The 18,030-nt window shown below is 31.1% G+C and overlaps 5 protein-coding genes and 2 pseudogenes across 5 annotated transcripts; 3 read left to right on the plus strand and 4 right to left on the minus strand.

The window, feature by feature from the left end:
- Positions 1-108: 108 nt before the first annotated feature.
- Positions 109-1,339, plus strand: LOC128394834 (uncharacterized). Its single transcript, XM_053355205.1, has 2 exons — positions 109-572; positions 1,117-1,339. The coding sequence occupies exons 1-2, from the start codon at positions 349-351 to the stop codon at positions 1,211-1,213; spliced, it is 321 nt and encodes a 106-aa protein (XP_053211180.1). The 5' UTR covers positions 109-348; the 3' UTR covers positions 1,214-1,339.
- Positions 1,340-1,776: 437 nt separating this feature from the next.
- On the minus strand, positions 1,777-3,380 carry LOC128394816 (WW domain-binding protein 4-like). Its single transcript, XM_053355182.1, has 5 exons — positions 3,234-3,380; positions 3,088-3,160; positions 2,929-2,991; positions 2,431-2,812; positions 1,777-2,247 (listed from the first exon to the last, which is right to left on the minus strand). Coding segments are annotated over exons 1-5 (900 nt in total). The 5' UTR covers positions 3,236-3,380; the 3' UTR covers positions 1,777-1,867.
- Positions 3,381-4,525: 1,145 nt separating this feature from the next.
- Positions 4,526-8,970, plus strand: LOC128394801 (menin-like). Its single transcript, XM_053355171.1, is given in 5 exon segments — positions 4,526-5,307; positions 6,743-6,911; positions 6,913-7,015; positions 7,109-7,733; positions 7,736-8,970. Coding segments are annotated over 5 exon segments (2,250 nt in total). The 5' UTR covers positions 4,526-4,898; the 3' UTR covers positions 8,680-8,970.
- On the minus strand, positions 8,682-9,651 carry LOC128394839 (WW domain-binding protein 4-like; the record flags this gene model as incomplete). The annotated part of the gene is made up of 4 exons (XM_053355210.1): positions 9,646-9,651; positions 9,536-9,598; positions 9,050-9,431; positions 8,682-8,851 (listed from the first exon to the last, which is right to left on the minus strand). Coding segments are annotated over exons 1-4 (621 nt in total), but the record flags the coding sequence as incomplete, so codon positions are not given.
- Positions 9,652-10,912: 1,261 nt separating this feature from the next.
- Positions 10,913-12,794, plus strand: LOC128394829 (tetraspanin-13-like; annotated as a pseudogene).
- A 370-nt stretch (positions 12,795-13,164) lies between these two features.
- LOC128394840 (transcription factor SPT20 homolog) lies at positions 13,165-16,883 on the minus strand (annotated as a pseudogene).
- A 7-nt stretch (positions 16,884-16,890) lies between these two features.
- Positions 16,891-17,832, minus strand: LOC128394841 (WW domain-binding protein 4-like). The gene is made up of 4 exons (XM_053355211.1): positions 17,775-17,832; positions 17,633-17,702; positions 17,447-17,509; positions 16,891-17,265 (listed from the first exon to the last, which is right to left on the minus strand). Coding segments are annotated over exons 1-4 (510 nt in total). The 5' UTR covers positions 17,777-17,832.
- Positions 17,833-18,030: the final 198 nt, after the last annotated feature.

Here is an 18,030-nt window from a genome sequence, read left to right on the forward strand (position 1 = left end):
GAGTTGATTACATGGTGAGAAACCTTGAAATGTGTGAGATTATGATTAATCAGATATTATGAAGATGATTAACATTATCATGATTGGAGATCTGATTTCATGTGACTTGTGTCGGAATTATATAAATTGTCTGTGGAATAAAAAAAATTGGAATAAAACTCAACTGAAATTTGACCAACAAGTTAGTTAGTTAAATTGTATCATTTGAATCACTTCTCAAAATTTATATTCACTGTTAATCATGAGAATACATTAGATTGTTGCTTAATTTTCAATTACAATACAAATTGGTTGGAAGTGAATAAGTATAATTAATCTATAACGTTATCCATCTTGTTAATTATCATCATGATTCAAACTCATTTAATTGTGTTTACTATTGTTGTTACAATGGTGATTTCAGGGGATTTTCAGAGTGTCAATAACAATCTAATTAATTCTAATGAGTTAATTAAAAGTTCATCACTTGGTGATAATCAACAAATCGACAATTCAGTGCGGAAACAAATTTCTCAAATTGAAGATATTCTCGTTGGTCTTGATCGTTTCATCGCAATTAACCATAGGATAAGGTGAGTAATTAACTAGAGAGCAATTGATTAGTTCTTACGAGAAAAATACAAGTAAATTCTAAGAATGGACAATTGGACTTCGTAATTTCGTAGGGACAAAACAACTAAATCCGTCGATAATAATTCCCTTGTGATCTAATGAGTAGCTCGACACGTTCGAAGCTTCAGATCGACATTGGTACAATTTTCTAACACGAAATTTATTTGTTTCAATAACTTTTCGTACTCTTCCAGATAATTCTTATACTATTATGTACAAACTAGAATAACGGCTAATGCCAAGGCCATAGTTCCGTTTCAATCAAGCGAGTGAAAAGCTTCAAGATTTGGTTTAATTGCTTAATCAGATTGTTTCTCGTTAATATTTTAATATTAATAGATAAAAGTTCAACACCAATTCGCGAAAAAAATTATAATAATCATTATTAACTAATTGTAGAAAATTACTTGATTCAATTTCCATTGACTTGGTCATTCATTGATTAGAACTAATTTTGTCACTTTAATCTAATTACTAAATTTATTCTTTGATTATAATCAACAGGTTTGGACGAAGTATTAATCCATCGGATGATTTAACTCATGCACTTCGGAAACTTTCATCGAGGTTACGAAATTTACTTAGATATTATAATATGTAATTTGATTTGATTGAGTTTCTAATAATCATCATGATTATTTTAAACGAAAATGATCAACTTATTTTTTTGTCAAATTAAAAATTCTCTAAATGTAAATCGATCAATAAATTTCCCTTATATTATTATCAATACAAATTTTTCTCGAATTCACTTTTTTTATGAGTAAATTGAAATAATTGTTGGAAATACATTGTAGTTTGATTAATTGTCTCTGTCTTCATATTTTGTTTTTTTTTCATCAACAATTTAACAAATTGATTTAATTTAATCAATGAATTTAATCAGTAAAGTGATGCCTTTTAAAATGACCCATCATGGTGACAACGATTTGTAGAGCGGGTCATTAAAAAGGGTTGAAATTAATCAATTATTTTGATTAAAAAAATACTAAACACAAATAATTATGAATTATAGTCCTCAAAACAATCTGAACTTGAAGTGAAATTATTAATTTTCATTTTTTTAGATCAAATTGATGAGATTTAATCCTAATTAAAAGTTAAAAATCTTCCAAATTTAATGTTACCATAACGATGGGTCATTTTGAGAGGAATCATTGTATATAATCATCACATTGTAGAAAATATATTTTCATTGATCTCGTTTTCTTTACAATTTACATTTAATTAAAATTATATAAGGTTAAGAATATAATCAATTATCATCTTCTCGTTTTTTGACATTTCGAGACATTTTATCGATGATTTTCCTTTTTTTGAATGAAAAACCAACAGGACCAGAAGATTTAGTCTTTGTTTCGATTGTTTTCTCTTTGAAATCAAATTGCTCTTCATCGTTATGCAAATGAATCTCGAGTACCTTTGATTCATCTATTGTGGAATTAGCACTTTGAGGTAGTTGAAAGTCAGGTGAAGATGTTTCTGTTGATTTATCGCCGATATTTTCCCATTGGCCATAAGGATCGTATTTATATCCTGGTGCACCAATTAACGGAACATTATCTCGATTAATTCCCATCTTTTGTTGTTCATCAATTGTCAAATATCCTGAGCTCGGCGGTTCCCAAATGGTTTCTGAAAACAATAAATTCATCAAGTTACAGAACAAGTTACAGTAACAGAAACAATAAGAGACCGAGAGAGAGACTCAGAGAGAGCAATCAATTAACTATTAACAACTAATTATTGATTATTAATTATTAATTATTAATTATTAATATTAATACTTGTATCTAAATGTTGAGAGTTTAAACTTACCCAAAGTTTTTCTATTCCAATAATAAGCTTTTCCCTCTGATGTTTTAGATTCTAACCATTGATATTTTTTGCTCATTTTACTCGTAATTGTATCTAAAGCTTTTTCTCGACCCGAAACCAGAATTTTATTTTCCTCCATACAATCTCCATAAATGGAAACACCACCACCACCGAATCTATTTCCTGCTAACGATGTACTTGCCTCATCTTTCGGCATTTTAATTGTAGAGATCATTGATTTAGTTGTTGCTAATTCTTGTACTTTACTTGGATCAGCTGCTATGTCTTTACTAAACGCACTCAGAGCAGCAGCTTCAATCTTCATCAATTGTGAATTGTATTTATCAGTCTCATGCTTTTGAACTTGATTACGTTTAGTAAGCTACAAATTATTCAAATGAAATAAAAAGTAAATAAAAAGTAAAAAGTAAAAATAAAATTAAAACAAATCAAATAAACATATGACTCAAAAGGAGTCAAAAAAAAACATTACATTACCTCTGAAAGCTTTTTCTTGACATTATTCTGATGGCGAAGGCCTCGTTCATGGAACTCGACACTCTGTCATAAAAGAAGAACCGATTATCTAAATTAGAATAAAATTTTCAATTTAGACAAAATAGAAAAGAAAATAGAAACAAATGAAAATAAACTTACACTCTTATTATCAGTAAACCAACATTTACAGGCGTCACAGTATTTCTTTGGAATAGCTTTCCAATATTCGGTCCTAGAGAAAAACAAGATGTTCATTTGTAATTATGAAAAAGAAAATATTGTCAATTGTTTCATCGTCTACTTACATGGTAATAATTTAGAATAAAATTAGAATTTGCTCACAATCAAAAGTCTATTTAACTTAACTTCAACTCAATTAATTTTCAGTAAAAATTTTTCACTCAATGAGAAAATTTTTGTTGTTGTTTATGAGAATCGACACTATCGCCATCTACCGGTTTTCTAAGTACGAACGCATCATCGCAACGTCGGTGATTTCTGAGCGCACTAATAATACTCACTGAACTTTTCTTGAAAACTGAAATAGAGATTCACTCGAGATTGAGAGAGCTTAAACTTTTGACAGGAACTAGCAAGAGAACACCAAATTAGAAAATGATTGTTTCTCTTTTTTTGTTCGATAATTTAAAGCTGAGAATCAAATTATTATCTTGTTCGTTATTTATTATGATAAATAAAGTTTTTCATCTGATAAAACAATTTACAGAAATACGAAAACGAATCAACATTTGATAAGTTTTATTAATTGTTCCGTTGTGATTTATTTCCATTGGAAATAAATTTAGTGTGTTTTCATATTTGCTTTGGATCAACTGGTTGGTTGATTTATATAAACTTTAGTTGAAAAATCAAGAATATAAAAATACGAACTAAATTAAGAAATGGAAACAAAGAGACAATTGTTATTCTCAACAATTGACACAATTGTACACTTTCAGATTTTTTTATATAATCTATTTACGACTTAAAATGCTAGTTAAATAAATCAAATTTAATATCCAAGGATAATGATGAGTTTATGATAATCTCGATTAGAGTATTGATTAGTTGCCAAACTATTGGAATTAGAAAAGAAAACAAAACTTACCTGAGCAAAAAAAGTTAATCATCTCAATGATAGTTAAATATCATTGAATAACAAACTTTAAAGATCTTAAAATCAACAGTAATTAACAGTAAATAACATAAATAATCAATTGAATACAATTATCTTAAATTAATATCAATAGAATTACAATTAACTTTGCAAAGAGAAACTTTGGATTCATTAGAATTGTTATATAATATGATTGATAGAAAAGAATGGAAAAAGTTAATTTCACCCTTCCAAACATGATAAACTGTACGGAAACGATCTCAACCTTTCAGAACAATCGAGTATTAATAAAATCAGTGACTAAAAATTGGAAAAATGATAAAATTAAACTTGGAAATCGTAACTTCAAAAATCGCGGGTAATCTTTTTCTCTCTTCTGATTGGCCGTTGGCTGTTGCTTCATTCATCTCTAGACCAATGAAAGTTTTTCCCTTAACTCTTACCTTCTTGTTCAATGTTTACATCAATTACTTTCATCATAATTGTCATTTCAATTTAAACTTCCCTTTGTCTTTTAATTAAACTCATTTGGATAATTAATCAAAATCATCTTATTGTTTATCCTTTTAACCTTTTAAATACTTTACAACCATTTAAGAATCATGCTTATGTTGACTGTTTTAACCCTTTAATCTAATCCCTTTTTTTTTACTTTGTATTATCATCGTGATGTGATAATAGTGTTTTGTTTTTTTCTTTCTTGTTTTGTTTTTATTTTAACTCTTTTTTTCTCATCTTCATCTCGACTTAATTCTTCATCTCTTGTCATCCAGACAATCCTAAGAATTATATTAATTTAAATTGATGATATAACGGGAGTTTAAACAAGAATTGCAACTCTTAAACTGTAAACATGTCAAGTCGTCATAGACAATTCACCAGTCTACGTAGTTATTTTCCATTGAAAACTGTTGGAAATGTCGTCGATTTGGTTAAACGATGTATTGAATCAAATCAAACTGATTTAACTTTTCTCTCTATTCTTATGGGATACCTTGAGCACACATTAACTTGTGCACAACCTCGTATATCTACAACTTCGTCTACCTATACAACTAATTACAATGGTCATTGTTCATCTCATGGAAATCGTAGTGGAAGTGGTGATGCATCTTCATGTGATACAAATGGAAAAGACAGATCAGCATCACCTTTACTTTCCGATGATTCACCTTCTCAGGCTAAAGATCATTTTGAAATACCTTGGGTCAAATGGGAACATATTGAACCTTTGTACAAAAAATTTGTCACCCAAATCAAAGGTAAATTGTCCAATAATTATCACCCTAATTACTCTTAACTTTCACTCGCTTTAATTTACAAGAGAGAACAATTTAATTGAAAAGAAAATTCTATTCCATTTACCTGTAGTAAACTTCCATTGTTCTCACCATGCTTTTAAAAGGCCGACTATCGAAAGATTAACCGCCAACATGAAGAAGCAAAACTTTGCTTTCTTTTCTTCCCTCTCTTTCTTAACCAGTTTTCATTTCTTTCGCTTTACTTTCTTCCAACTCTTTCTAACCCATTTCAGTTTACCTTTGTTAATATTTAGCTTTTTCTTTTTTACCTGATATTTTGATATCGCTCGTTATCATTTCTTTTTTCACTCAAAGAGTTAAGTTCTTTGTTTTTTTTCTCTCACTCTCACTCTCACTCTCTCTCTCTCTCTCTCTCTTTTCATTTCTTTTCCATTTATCTCTTTCTCCCTCATTTCAAACTCAGGTAACAATGGACATGAACACCATTATTATTATAAACTTGTTTCAAGGTTATTATTTTGAATGAAAGAGTTAAAACAACAGTCTAACTTTATAGAATCCACATCAGATGACCAAGAGTGACCAGAATAATTTTTTCTTTGACGAGATCATTTATATTTTCCTTAACTAATCTGCAATTTAAATTATTTTTTCAGATAAATTAACTTGACTCGATTCAATTAATCATTGAAAACAATAAATGAAATTACAATGACGATCATTGAGAATTTTATTGATATTTTCAATTAGCTTTTATTATTAATTCTCTTCCATATCAATTTACATGTTTAATTAATCTAGTGTATCTAATTAATATCCTCAAAAGTTTTATATTATTTAGGTATAGAAAATGATCTCTTATTTGATGAACATTTTCAATTTCGTCATTTAATTTAATAAAACTTTTAATTTTCAAATTTTAAATCAATTGAAAGTTTCTGTAAATTCTAGTCTTATGTTATTTCAATTTTAAACCATTTGATTTAATAATAATTTGAGGTTAATTGTCCTGTAATTTTCAATTAGTGTGAATCAGTCTTATTAATATTAATACATTTGAGCACAATTCCAACTTGTTCAACGTTTTAGGATTTTTGATAATTCGAAAAGGTCTTTCGAAGATGAAATTTAAAAAATGGACGAAAAACTATTTTCGATTAAAAATTAGTCGAAACCAATTTAAAATTGAATTAAAATTAAATTAGTTTTCAATGGGTAAAGTTCATATTATTCTGAAGTTTAAATTTGACGAGAGTTAATTAGCTTTCGAGGATTTGACTTCAGGTAAAGTCAACTTAAAATCGACATAATTTCTGTTGGTATGATTTCAGTTTAGCGGCTTAATTGCATTTAGAATATCTTATTAGAAATTTATTTCTATTTCTATTTGATGCAATCTAATTTTATGTTGATTAATTTGATTTCATTTGCTTAGGTGCAGTCGATCATCATCCAAAGAAAACTACTCGTGACGTTATTAAGAAAGTGGTTGATTCCATTTGGTCCGATTTATCTCGAGGTTATTATACAAATAAACCTCATCTACAAACACTTTATTCTTATATCACCGAAGATAAACTCGATCGCTTCGGTGTATCTTATGCGCGCTGCATGTCAAGTATTAGAGCTTAATGATGCCCGTTTGGCCTTGAGTGAAGATCACGCTTGGGTTATTTTCGGCGAACCTGGAAACGAACAGACTGCAGAGGTTGGTTTTATTTCGGTTCTCATTTGATTCAGAATATTAGTTGACAAATTTTATTTGGAATCTTTAATTGTTCTTATCTTTTTGTATTTTCAGATATCATGGAGAGGAAAAGGGAGTGAGGACAGAAGAGGACAACCCGTTGTTACTGCGAATTGCTGGTTGTACTTGAACGGTTATCCGGTTGTATGTTCCCCGCCTATGGTTTATGCTGCACTGGTTTCATGCATGAACCCTTCTATTACCCCATCAGCTGAATCTTGTCAATTAGCAGCTATTCAACAGAAAGTTTTATGGTATCTCTATGATAAGGGCTATTTATCCAAGTATCCAATGGGTATTGATAGTCTCGGTGATCTTGAGGAAGTTGGTGCGACAACTGAAGCAATTAGAGACGCTGGTAGATTGTTTCAAGAAGCAATCGAAGTGAACAAAAAATTTTATGAGAATCATCATGTTTATCCCTATTGTTTTATGGCAGGATATTATTTTCGTAATGGAAGATTTAAAGAAGCTCTTCAATCCTGGGCTGACGCTGCATCGGTTATTCGTCGTTACAATTATACTCGTGATGATGAAGAAATTTACAAAGAATTTCTTGAAATAGCGAATGATCTAATTCCTCACATGGTTAAAGTTGTTTCTGCGGGTGGATGTGAACCTAGTAGGGTTTCAGAAATTCCACTTCTTCAAGATCCTGAATGTTTTGCATCACTTTTGGCCTTTACGATGGACTTTGTGGTTGGGAAGAGGAATCACCAACCCCCGTTTTACATATTGGTTGGGCTAAACCGTTCGTTGCCACAATATCTAAGTTCACATCTCATGTTCGTAATAAGGCACAGATAAGAATTAAAGATAATGATGGTCACCATCGTCTTCACATTAAAAGTAATCATGGTTATCATGGCTACCAAATGAATGAAGAAAGCCAATCAAATTACTCTGATCAAAATACTTTGGATGGTAGTAGAAAAGGAAACAGTCCCAAAACTTCAGGTAAAAATAATAAAGAGAAAGAGCCATCCAAATCTCCATCATCACCGATAAGAACTCCTGATGAAATTATCAAGTCTATCGAAGATGGTCTTAAGGAAGATGGAGAAAGGATCGAACATGACCTTAAATCAGGTACATACGACAAAGACGAGCTTGACCCTCGAATAGTCGGAATGGCCTCTACCTGTTCAGACTCAACACTTAATTCCGAAAATGCTTTAAATATTTCTTGTCAACCAAGTTTAGATCGGACAAATGTTGCTCACTCGTCAAGTGATCAATCAATCGGATCATCTGAAAATGGTAGGAAATCAACATCAATTGAACATTCCAAGAGTGGAACTACGATCGATAGTCCTGACGATTCAGATCCTAAACGTGATGATCAACGACAAGAGACAAATAGTGAAGCTGTTGTTTACCTCCAAAGTCAGAAGATGATTGGATTGAAAGATTTATTATTAGCTGATAAGTTGAACACTTCAGCTATTCAATTACAGCTAACAGCCCAATCTCAAGTTCATATTTCCAAGCGACCCAGACTAGGATCATTTGGTTCTGGTCATCAACAGCAAGGTGAATTTGACTTCCTTGCAACAACCACTATTTCCACTTCCGTATCATCAGTTTCAGGAGTCAGATCAAGCAAAAGAACTCGAAGAGATTGAAAATTGGGTGGAGATGTTTCTGTTGATTTATTTTCGATATTTTCCCATTGACCATAAGGATCGTATTTATATCCTAGTGCACCAATTAACGGAACATTATCTCGATTAATTCCCATCTTTTGTTGTTCATCAATTGTCAAATATCCTGAGCTCGGCGGTTCCCAAATGGTTTCTGAAAACAATAAATTCATCAAGTTATATATTTGATAAGAGAGAAAGAAAAAGAAAAAGAAAACAGAAACAACAAGAGACCGAAAGAGAGACTCAGAGAGAGAGAGAGAGAGCAATCAATTAACTATTAACAACTAATTATTGATTATTAATTATTAATATTAATACTTGTATCTAAATGTTGAGAGTTTAAACTTACCCAAAGTTTTTCTATTCCAATAATAAGCTTTTCCCTCTGATGTTTTAGATTCTAACCATTGATATTTTTTGCTCATTTTACTCGTAATTGTATCTAAAGCTTTTTCTCGACCCGAAACCAGAATTTTATTTTCCTCCATACAATCTCCATAAATGGAAACACCACCACCACCGAATCTATTTCCTGCTAACGATGTACTTGCCTCATCTTTCGGCATTTTAATTGTAGAGATCATTGATTTAGTTGTTGCTAATTCTTGTACTTTACTTGGATCAGCTGCTATGTCTTTACTAAACGCACTCAGAGCAGCAGCTTCAATCTTCATCAATTGTGAATTGTATTTATCAGTCTCATGCTTTTGAACTTGATTACGTTTAGTAAGCTACAAATTATTCAAATGAAATAAAAAGTAAAAAGTAAAAGTAAAATTAAAAAACAAATCAAATAAACATATGACTCAAAGGAGTCAAAAAAACATTACATTACCTCTGAAAGCTTTTTCTTGACATTATTCTGATGGCGAAGGCCTCGTTCATGAAACTCGATTATCTAAATTAGAATAAAATTCAATTTAAACAATCCTATTCTCTACTCACTTTCATTCTTCATCATTTCTGTTTTTCGACCCTCATCTTTACTTTCAAAGTGAAAATTTCACAGATTTTCTCAAAAATATTCAAAATTTCATTCATCATTTTTTCTTATTCATTTTCTCACGTAACAGTAAAAAGTAGATTCAAATTGTGTTCAAAGCGAAAACTCCTCATCCGAGTCTGAAGCAGAAATTGTTCACCACAAAACAACGAAAACTCATTCTCATCTACCTGCACAATGAATCGTTTATCATAATCAATTCTGTGACGACAATGACTTCCAATAAAGGACACGCACGTATATTGAACTTACGATCTACAATCAATCCAATTGATTGCTGTTAGTACAAGACAGGAATCGCTTAATCGTTTATTAAAATACCTACCAACCTACGATTCCATCACGAATGACCAGATTGAACATCTCAAAGAAATTCGTAGAGATTAATCAATGAATATCTCCAAGAAAATTATAAAATGTATTAGAACAAACCAATTCACCGAATCAAAAGAATTGATCTTGAACTTGACGAAGAAACTTTCAAATCAATTGAGAAACTTAAAGTCCAACAATTAACTTCTTTCATACTGATCGCTCGTTAGTATTATACACCTAATCTAGGAGATTAAATTTTAACATTGTTTCAGTTAATTGTTGCTAATTCTTGTCAACTATGGAAAAAACAATTCAAATGTAGAGTAAAAATGAGAAAAATAAAATAACATTACATTAGCTTTATGAGCTTTTTCTTGGCACTATTTCGAAAACTTTTTACATGAAACTCGAAATTCGAACTGAAAAAAACTAGAAAATATAGAAAAGAACAGAAATATTATCAATTACCAATCAATAGTATTAATAATTGTTTCTTAATTATGATGCTATTCGTTGGTGATGAAAAGAAACCAAATAGTAAACAATGATTAGTAACCTTTGTTTATTACGAGTGAAAAGAAGAAGTGAAATCAATTAATTAGTGTTGAGGCAATTATCTTCCAACATGATCGCTCCTTCTGTTATCATCCCTCATCATTTACCTGAAATTAATTTCTCTTTCTTCATCCTCTGTCTTTTTCCACCTTTCCGACTCCTCCTTTCACCGAGGAAACTGTTTACTCAAATGGTTTCATTTCCTCGAGTTGACTCCATGTCTTTTACCGTTAACTCTTATTGTCATTCACATTTCCACTCATCTCTTCAACCAACACAAATTAAATTGTTTATTCCTCATAATTGCAAATGTAATCACCACAATTCATTCATTAAATCATGTGCGGTGGTACATGCACCGTAATGCATTATCAGCATTGAACATTCTGTACACGGTAAGTTGATTAACCATCACAATTAGAAAAAATGATCAATGATGTTTACAATCATCATTTTCGGTCTACAATCACATAAACATAATCAACAATTGGAATAACTTTCCATATGTTTCTCTTACTTTAAATTACAATTGATTTCCATTTTCTAATTATTGTGCTTTACTAATCACTAATTAACTTATTAGCTGGTTTCATGTTTGTTAATTGCTGTTGCGACTTATGCTCGATATTCATCAATCGTTGGTAATATTGAAATTGTTCAAGTTTTCGTAGGATGTGGTGTCTTTTGGCCCTTTTCCCTCATGGGCTTGATTGGTGCCGCTAAACATCATCAAGTTATCTTGTTTTTCAGTTTATCTAATTTAATTTCATCCAGTCATTTAATTCTGTCTGATGATCAATTATTTACTCTCTCATTCAGTACATGGTGATTTGTTCCTGCTGTTCGTGGTTCAATTTTGTATCGCCATCGCTTGTCTCTCAATCAGTGACACCCAAAAGCTTGACATCGCCACCAAAGGCTGGAATTCATCAAATGTTCAAACTCGAGACGAGGCTCAATTGTTTTTAATTGCTGTGGTTTGATTCATCTCCATTACCTGATCAATGTCTCCATGTAAGTCCCTTTTTCTTTACATCATATTCACTATTCAATGACTGAATTAAGGTTCATTTCGTCTTAAAAAAAATTAGCGAATCAACTAGTTCAGTGATTACAAAATTCATTGATTTGAGTTTCATTATGAATTAAACTACGTCTCTTTGATTATTTTATTCATGAGTAACTTTGAGTCTTACAATTAATGATCAATTTGATTGTAATCTATCATCTTAATCATCATAATTTACCTTCTTGAGACTCAAATGATAAAATCGAGTCACTTTTTCAAAACCAATTGACATCTTATACACTTTCCTTATCTTTGTTAATTAATTGCTTGGTTGTAAACTAAAAGACAAATTGATTGAAGAAATTGCCACAATTGTGATTGTTTCTAATTAATTTTCGATCCTCTTGTTTTCCATTTTCAGATAACATCATGTTGTAAATCACAAACTGACTGTCATTGTACAACCTGTAAATACAAAATCGTCACCGCAATTAACAATGGACTTGAAATAACGGGATCACTCGGACTATTTTTCAGTTTCACTGAATTTCTCGGTGTTTGGTTAACAATCCGTTACAGGAATCAGAAAAATCCACGTGCAGATCCGAGTGCATTTCTGTGAAATCAAATCAACAATTAACTCAAACCCCCAAATTAAATATTAATAATCTAATCTGCTTGATTCCAGCCCGTTGGACAAACCAACTCTCCCTGTCCATCTCTAATCACAATTAGACACATTCCACCATAACAATTACCTTAATTATCTCACTCTAATCAATGTGTCTTAAATTGCCAAACAACAAAACGTGACAGTTGCAAAAAAAATTGATTCCATTGGAATAGAAATGATTTTCTCCTCTGTGAAAACGATGTTAATTGTAATAATCAACTAATCACTTCTAAATTAACCTTCCATTAGTCTCAAAGAGTTGTGTGTTTACAAGTTAATTAAATGTATATACTTGTGTTCAAGTCTAAATGTATTTTGACTGAGTGAATAATTAAAGATCATCATTGGAATCAAAACATCAATGATTGAATGTTGAAAAAATTTTCTTCTTAATTTATTAGATATAAATAAATCACACTGACAGTTGCTTTTAAATTGTAAGAACACTGATCAATTAATTAATCGAATAGAAATTACATAATATAAAAAATCATAAAGATCTTTGAGGTTTTTGCTTAGTATTTTCATCACCATGTACAAACAATGAATGAAACAAACTCCACTTGATGAGTTATAATTAGTGTCCATTAGTTAATGAACCATTTAATTTGTTTATAACAGCAGAAAATTGAGAATTTGATTGATTAGATTTTGTTTTTTTTTTATATTCAAATAAGGCAATGATTTTTTTCACAGTTCAACTAATCATCAACCTAAAGTTATTTTTTGAGTTGACCTTTAGGTTGAGGTGATGGTGAAAATGGAGATGTTCAAATATGAGCACACTTTGCATGGCGAGTAATTTACATGAAAACAATTAAAGGAATTAAATCTTATGGCTACTATTAAACTGATATCAGTTAATTGTCTAACAAGCTCATTTAGCCATGTGTAGCAGTTTAGGCTTGACTAGACCTGCTTTCTTGAATCATAGTCAATGAGAAAGGCTCGTTGATGAGGATGAAGTTGTTGCTGTAGTTGTGGTTGGGATTGTGGTGGTTGGGGTAGAAGTTGTTGTTGTTGTTGTTGTTGTTGATGCAGATGAGAAAGTGTTTGAGGATGAATATATGCTTGAGTCTGTGGATGTGGTTGAAGTTGTTGTTGAGAATGTTGAACTTGAGGGTGGATTATGAAGTTGTTGTGGTTGATTATTAATTTGATGGTTCATTTGGTGATTTATCTGTTGATTGATTTTTGATGCTGTTGCAGATTAACAATATTATTATTTGCTGCTGCAGTCATCGCCGTTTGGGACTTGACTAGAGCCACTATCATTGTTAATGAGATTGGAACTGCGATCTGTTGTTGAGAGACTCCTTGAATGTTTGGAAATGAAACCAAATTATGAAGCCGCAAATTTGAACATTGAGCCAGATTGAGACTTGCGAGATTAATTCCTTGAGGAAGATTAGTATTGGTACCAGGATTAGTACCAGTTATGGTATAAGTTCCGAGAGGTAGAGATGGAGCAACAACAAAGTCTCTGATTGATTTACCATCATCTAAATAGGAGAAAAGATCATTGAGAAAAAAAGGAAAAAATTAGGAAAATTGACAATAAATTACATTACATGTGAAAATGAATAAACAATAACTTAAAATACAAAAGGGTTAATATGCAGAAATAAGCAAAATGGAAAATAAAACGAAATAGAATATAAATTGAACAGATAAATAAATTGGAATTATCAAAACAAGAAAAGGTAAAGAGATTTAAGTACTCGGTAAATTGGTCGATCCATAGACTTGAGGTACACTAGTAAGAAAAGAGTCGGAATTGTTTGGCGCTCGGCAATCGCAGCATTGCGAGATAGTCTTGGACTGAAGCAGATTAGTTGTTGATTCGATTGGTATAAATGAGGCTGATGGTTTAATTGTCTTAAGTTGTTGTTAATTAATACTATAATTCAGTTGGTTAGAATTGAAAAAAAGGAAAAAATTAGGAAAATTGACAATAAATTACATTACATGTAGAAAATGAATAAACAATAACTTAAAATACAAAAGGGTTAATATGCGAAGTAAGCAAAATGGAAAATAAAATGGAAAATAAAACGAAATAGAATATAAATTGAACAGATAAATAAATTGGAATTATCAAAACAAGAAAAGGTAAAAAGAGATTTAAAGTACTCGGTAAATTGGTCGATCCATAGACTTGAGGTACACTAGTAAGAAAAAGAGTCGGAATTGTTTGGCGCTCGGCAATCGCAGCATTGCGAATGATAGTCTTGGACTGAAGCAGATTAGTTGTTGATTCGATTGGTATAAATGAGGCTGATGGTTTAATTGTCTTAAGTTGCTTGTTAATTAATACTATAATTCAGTTGGTTAGAATTGGCGAGAGAGAGAGAGAGAGAGAGAGAGAGAGAATGATAGAAGAAAATAGAAAGCAAAGGGGAAGGCGAGATTAATAGTAAATGGTTATAATATTATTAATCAATGTCGATTGTTTTAATTAAGCAATAGCTTGAGAAAATTAGAAAGCGGTGAGAAAGGTTTTCTTAATCAATGGAAACTATTTAAAAGGGTGTTGAAAATAGAAGCTTACAATTATCTTTGGTTAGACAATTTTAAAGAGATGAAGATGAAAATTCTGATGATTTTCACTATCTACCAAGGATAATTGTAAGTTTTATTTTCAACAGTTATAATACCTTGATCCAAGTTCCTGTGGTTGGAAATACAATTAGAATCAACCTGGATTGCAGATTGGTTAGGAGAAGTAAATTCGTTGATTGGAATTGTTAAAGATGAGCAAGTGCTTGTTGATGGTATTGAATTTGTTATTTGGTTGGGTGATGGTGTCAATGAAGATGAAGTTGATGGTGTTAAGGTTGAAGGTGTTGATGTTGGCGTGGTGGTAGTTGCGGTTGATAAATTACTTGAAAGTAAAGATGAGGACAATTTACGAGGTTGATTTCGTAACACAGATACAGCTGATTAGAGAAAAGGTGAGAGGAAAATATCAAATTAGAAGCAAATTGAAAAGGGTTAATCTATTATGTTTTAAGTGATTAAATTTGATACCATTTTTTTGATTGGTTTGGATAATCTTTGGTTTTTTGGAGACATTTTCCCTTCCCTCTGAATCTTCAGTGTCGTTTAAAGTTGGACCGTTAATTTGAATGGCAGAGTTTGTATAAGTCACTTTGGGAGGTTGATTGGTTGATTTATGAGTAATTTTAACAGGTTTCCTACCGTTTTCAGTTAATATCTCTTTGAATTGGTCAATATATCTTGAAAAGCAGGAAAAAATGATAAATATATTTAGATAGATTATTATTCATCACATTTACATTATTTATCTGTAGATAGAGAGAGAGAAGGTAAAGTAAAGTAAATTTATCCTTTTGAACGTTGACCAAAGGTGAATGGATAAGATGAAGAGAATTTTGAACAATTCAGAAAGATGATGTAGAGACAATAATCTACTGAATTCTATTACAATCATCACAAGAATATCCACCGAGAAAGGTAAATGATGATGCACACCTTTTTATTCAATCTGGTAGTAATTGGAGTTCGGTCTTTCCGATTTTGAAGAAAATCGAACAGTTCTAATCCTCTAGGAGCAGGTAGGCTTTCGAACTTTTTAATCTTATTTCGATATACTTGTGAGTTCTTTTTGGTAGATCTGTCAAAAAAGAGAAAAGAATACCAGAAGAGAGAAGAGATAATTCATGAGTAAAGGAGAGGAAGAGAAATAAAATGGGAACACTGGATAGAAGTGAATGAATCGGTTACCTTTCTATTTTCTTTGATGCTTTAAACCATCTTTTCTCATAATCCAATTTATTTGAAACTATTGCGACAACGGGATTAGGGTCAAGGCAAAGAGGTTCAGCCGTTTCGAGGATTATTTTAGCTTCCAATGTTGTCTTTTCTTCTTGAGTCCATTTTTTTAGATGAGATAGAGATGAGGTAAGTCGAGCGATATCATTAAGTAGCGTTTGATTGGTTGGCCTAAGGCGAACAAAACAAGATTCGTAATTTTTTTTGGTCATTTGCAGTTGATGATGAAGTAGTTTTCCGATAGTCTCGAACCTCCATGAAAATGGAGCCGCAATAAAACAGCTGATGATCATTATTCTCATTGAAATCATCAAAGATATCAACCAACATTGGAGGAAGTTCACCATTGTCAATAAAGTCCAACAAATCTTCCTCTTCGTAAGGTAATCTTATGGTCTCTATGAATTCGGGTTCAGAGGTCAGGTCAACATTTTTCACTTTCTATCGGTTCTTTACATTTGGTACGATTATGATCAGCAGAATTCTTATCATGGGCAGAATGATTAACGTCCTTCTTATTGTTGTTGAATATGTTATTATTTGTTGTCTTTTTTATTATCACCGCTTTTAGGACTAATACCATTTGAACTGTTAATATTATTATAAAGATTATTTTTCTCACTGTTGTTGAAACAATTTTTCATTCAATGGAATAACCCTCATTGTTTGGGTATAGATTTAAAATTAAATAATTTAAACTGAATTTGGTCACTAGTCTTTCAATCGCCTTTCAAAGGAGATCCATTTGTAGTTTCTTCATCTTCATTCTCCTCTTCCTTTAATTCTAGATAAGTTTGGATCATTTTTCTTTTGAGATCATTAAAAGGTTCCAACTCAGAATCACCGTTTCATTGTCACTCTTTTCATGGCCTCATTTAACGGATTATTGTCCAAATGTTGAGGTTTTTGTTTAGCTGTTTTACTTGTCATCGTGTTAGAACATTTTTCTCTGACCGATATCAATGTTTTACTTTCCTCTGGCTGTGTTAAACTGGACATCACCCCAAATCTATTGCTTCCTAAAGATGTACTTGGTTTATCTCGTTGAGATTTATTTGTATTGGAAATGGATTTAGTGTATGTTAATCCTTGTACTTTATTTGGATCAGCTGCTTTATCTTTACTAAATGCACTCATGGTTGCAGAATCTATTTTCATCCTCTCGCCATTCAATTTATCAGCTTCATGTTTTTGAACTTGATTACGTTTAGAAAGCTAAAAGAATATATTAAAAAAATACATCATTAGAACAATGAGAAAAAAAACTCTACTCATTCATCACATAGAAATTAAAGATGAGGAGAGAAAAAAAAATCAAACAAAATATCACAAACATATGACCAAGATCAGTGATGGAAAAACAAAAACAAAAACAAATTGTAACACATTAAATTACCTCCGTTAATCTTTTCTTAACAGCATTTTGATGGCGAAGACCTTTCTCGTGAAATTCGCCAGTCTGTCACAATAGAAGAACCGCACAATCCAATTAAAAGGAAATTCGAAAATAAAAAAGATTCACAAATTTAAATGAAACAATTTAAAGAGAAAAGAAACATCACCAAGAGAAGAAAAAACTTACACCTTTATCAGTAAACCAACATTTACAGACTTCACAAAATTTCTTTGGAATAGCTTTCCAATATTCGGACCTAGAGAAAAACAAGATGTTCAATTGTAATGGAGGAATAGAAATACTCTAAATCGGTTCATCATCTACTTACATAGTAATAATTTAGAATGTAAATTAGAAATAATCACAATTAAAAGTCTATTTGTTAATTTAGTTACTAGTAACCAAGTAGTTACCCGATAATCTAAAGACTTTCATCAAACATCAATAGAGAAAAGTGTGATAGAAACTCCATCTAACGAAGGTTAATGTAACCTCCATCTTCAGTTTTTCTTTTAAAAACGAATCAATTTTTTGCCGATTTCGATTAAATTTGATTACTTTTAGTTAATTTTATTTTTAGTCTT

Source organism: Panonychus citri, unplaced genomic scaffold (assembly GCF_014898815.1).
Source record: "Panonychus citri isolate SS breed McGregor unplaced genomic scaffold, ASM1489881v1 Contig00140, whole genome shotgun sequence".
NCBI lineage: Eukaryota > Metazoa > Arthropoda > Arachnida > Trombidiformes > Tetranychidae > Panonychus > Panonychus citri.

What these genes read in the sequence shown, in the direction of transcription:
- LOC128394834 (XM_053355205.1), top strand. Translation starts at nt 349, where the DNA reads ATGATTCAAACTCATTTAATTGTGTTTACTATTGTTGTTACAATGGTG. An exon ending in GCAATTAACCATAGGATAAG is followed by an intron (nt 573 to 1,116) that starts GTGAGTAATTAA and finishes TATAATCAACAG; the next exon opens with GTTTGGACGAAGTATTAATC.
- LOC128394841 (XM_053355211.1), bottom strand. An exon ending in GTTGGTTTACTGATAAAGGT is followed by an intron (nt 17,510 to 17,632) that starts GTAAGTTTTTTC and finishes CTATTGTGACAG; the next exon opens with ACTGGCGAATTTCACGAGAA. An exon ending in TTAAGAAAAGATTAACGGAG is followed by an intron (nt 17,266 to 17,446) that starts GTAATTTAATGT and finishes ATATTCTTTTAG; the next exon opens with CTTTCTAAACGTAATCAAGT.
- LOC128394816 (XM_053355182.1), bottom strand. An exon ending in GGTTTACTGATAATAAGAGT is followed by an intron (nt 2,992 to 3,087) that starts GTAAGTTTATTT and finishes CTTTTATGACAG; the next exon opens with AGTGTCGAGTTCCATGAACG. An exon ending in TCAAGAAAAAGCTTTCAGAG is followed by an intron (nt 2,813 to 2,928) that starts GTAATGTAATGT and finishes AATAATTTGTAG; the next exon opens with CTTACTAAACGTAATCAAGT.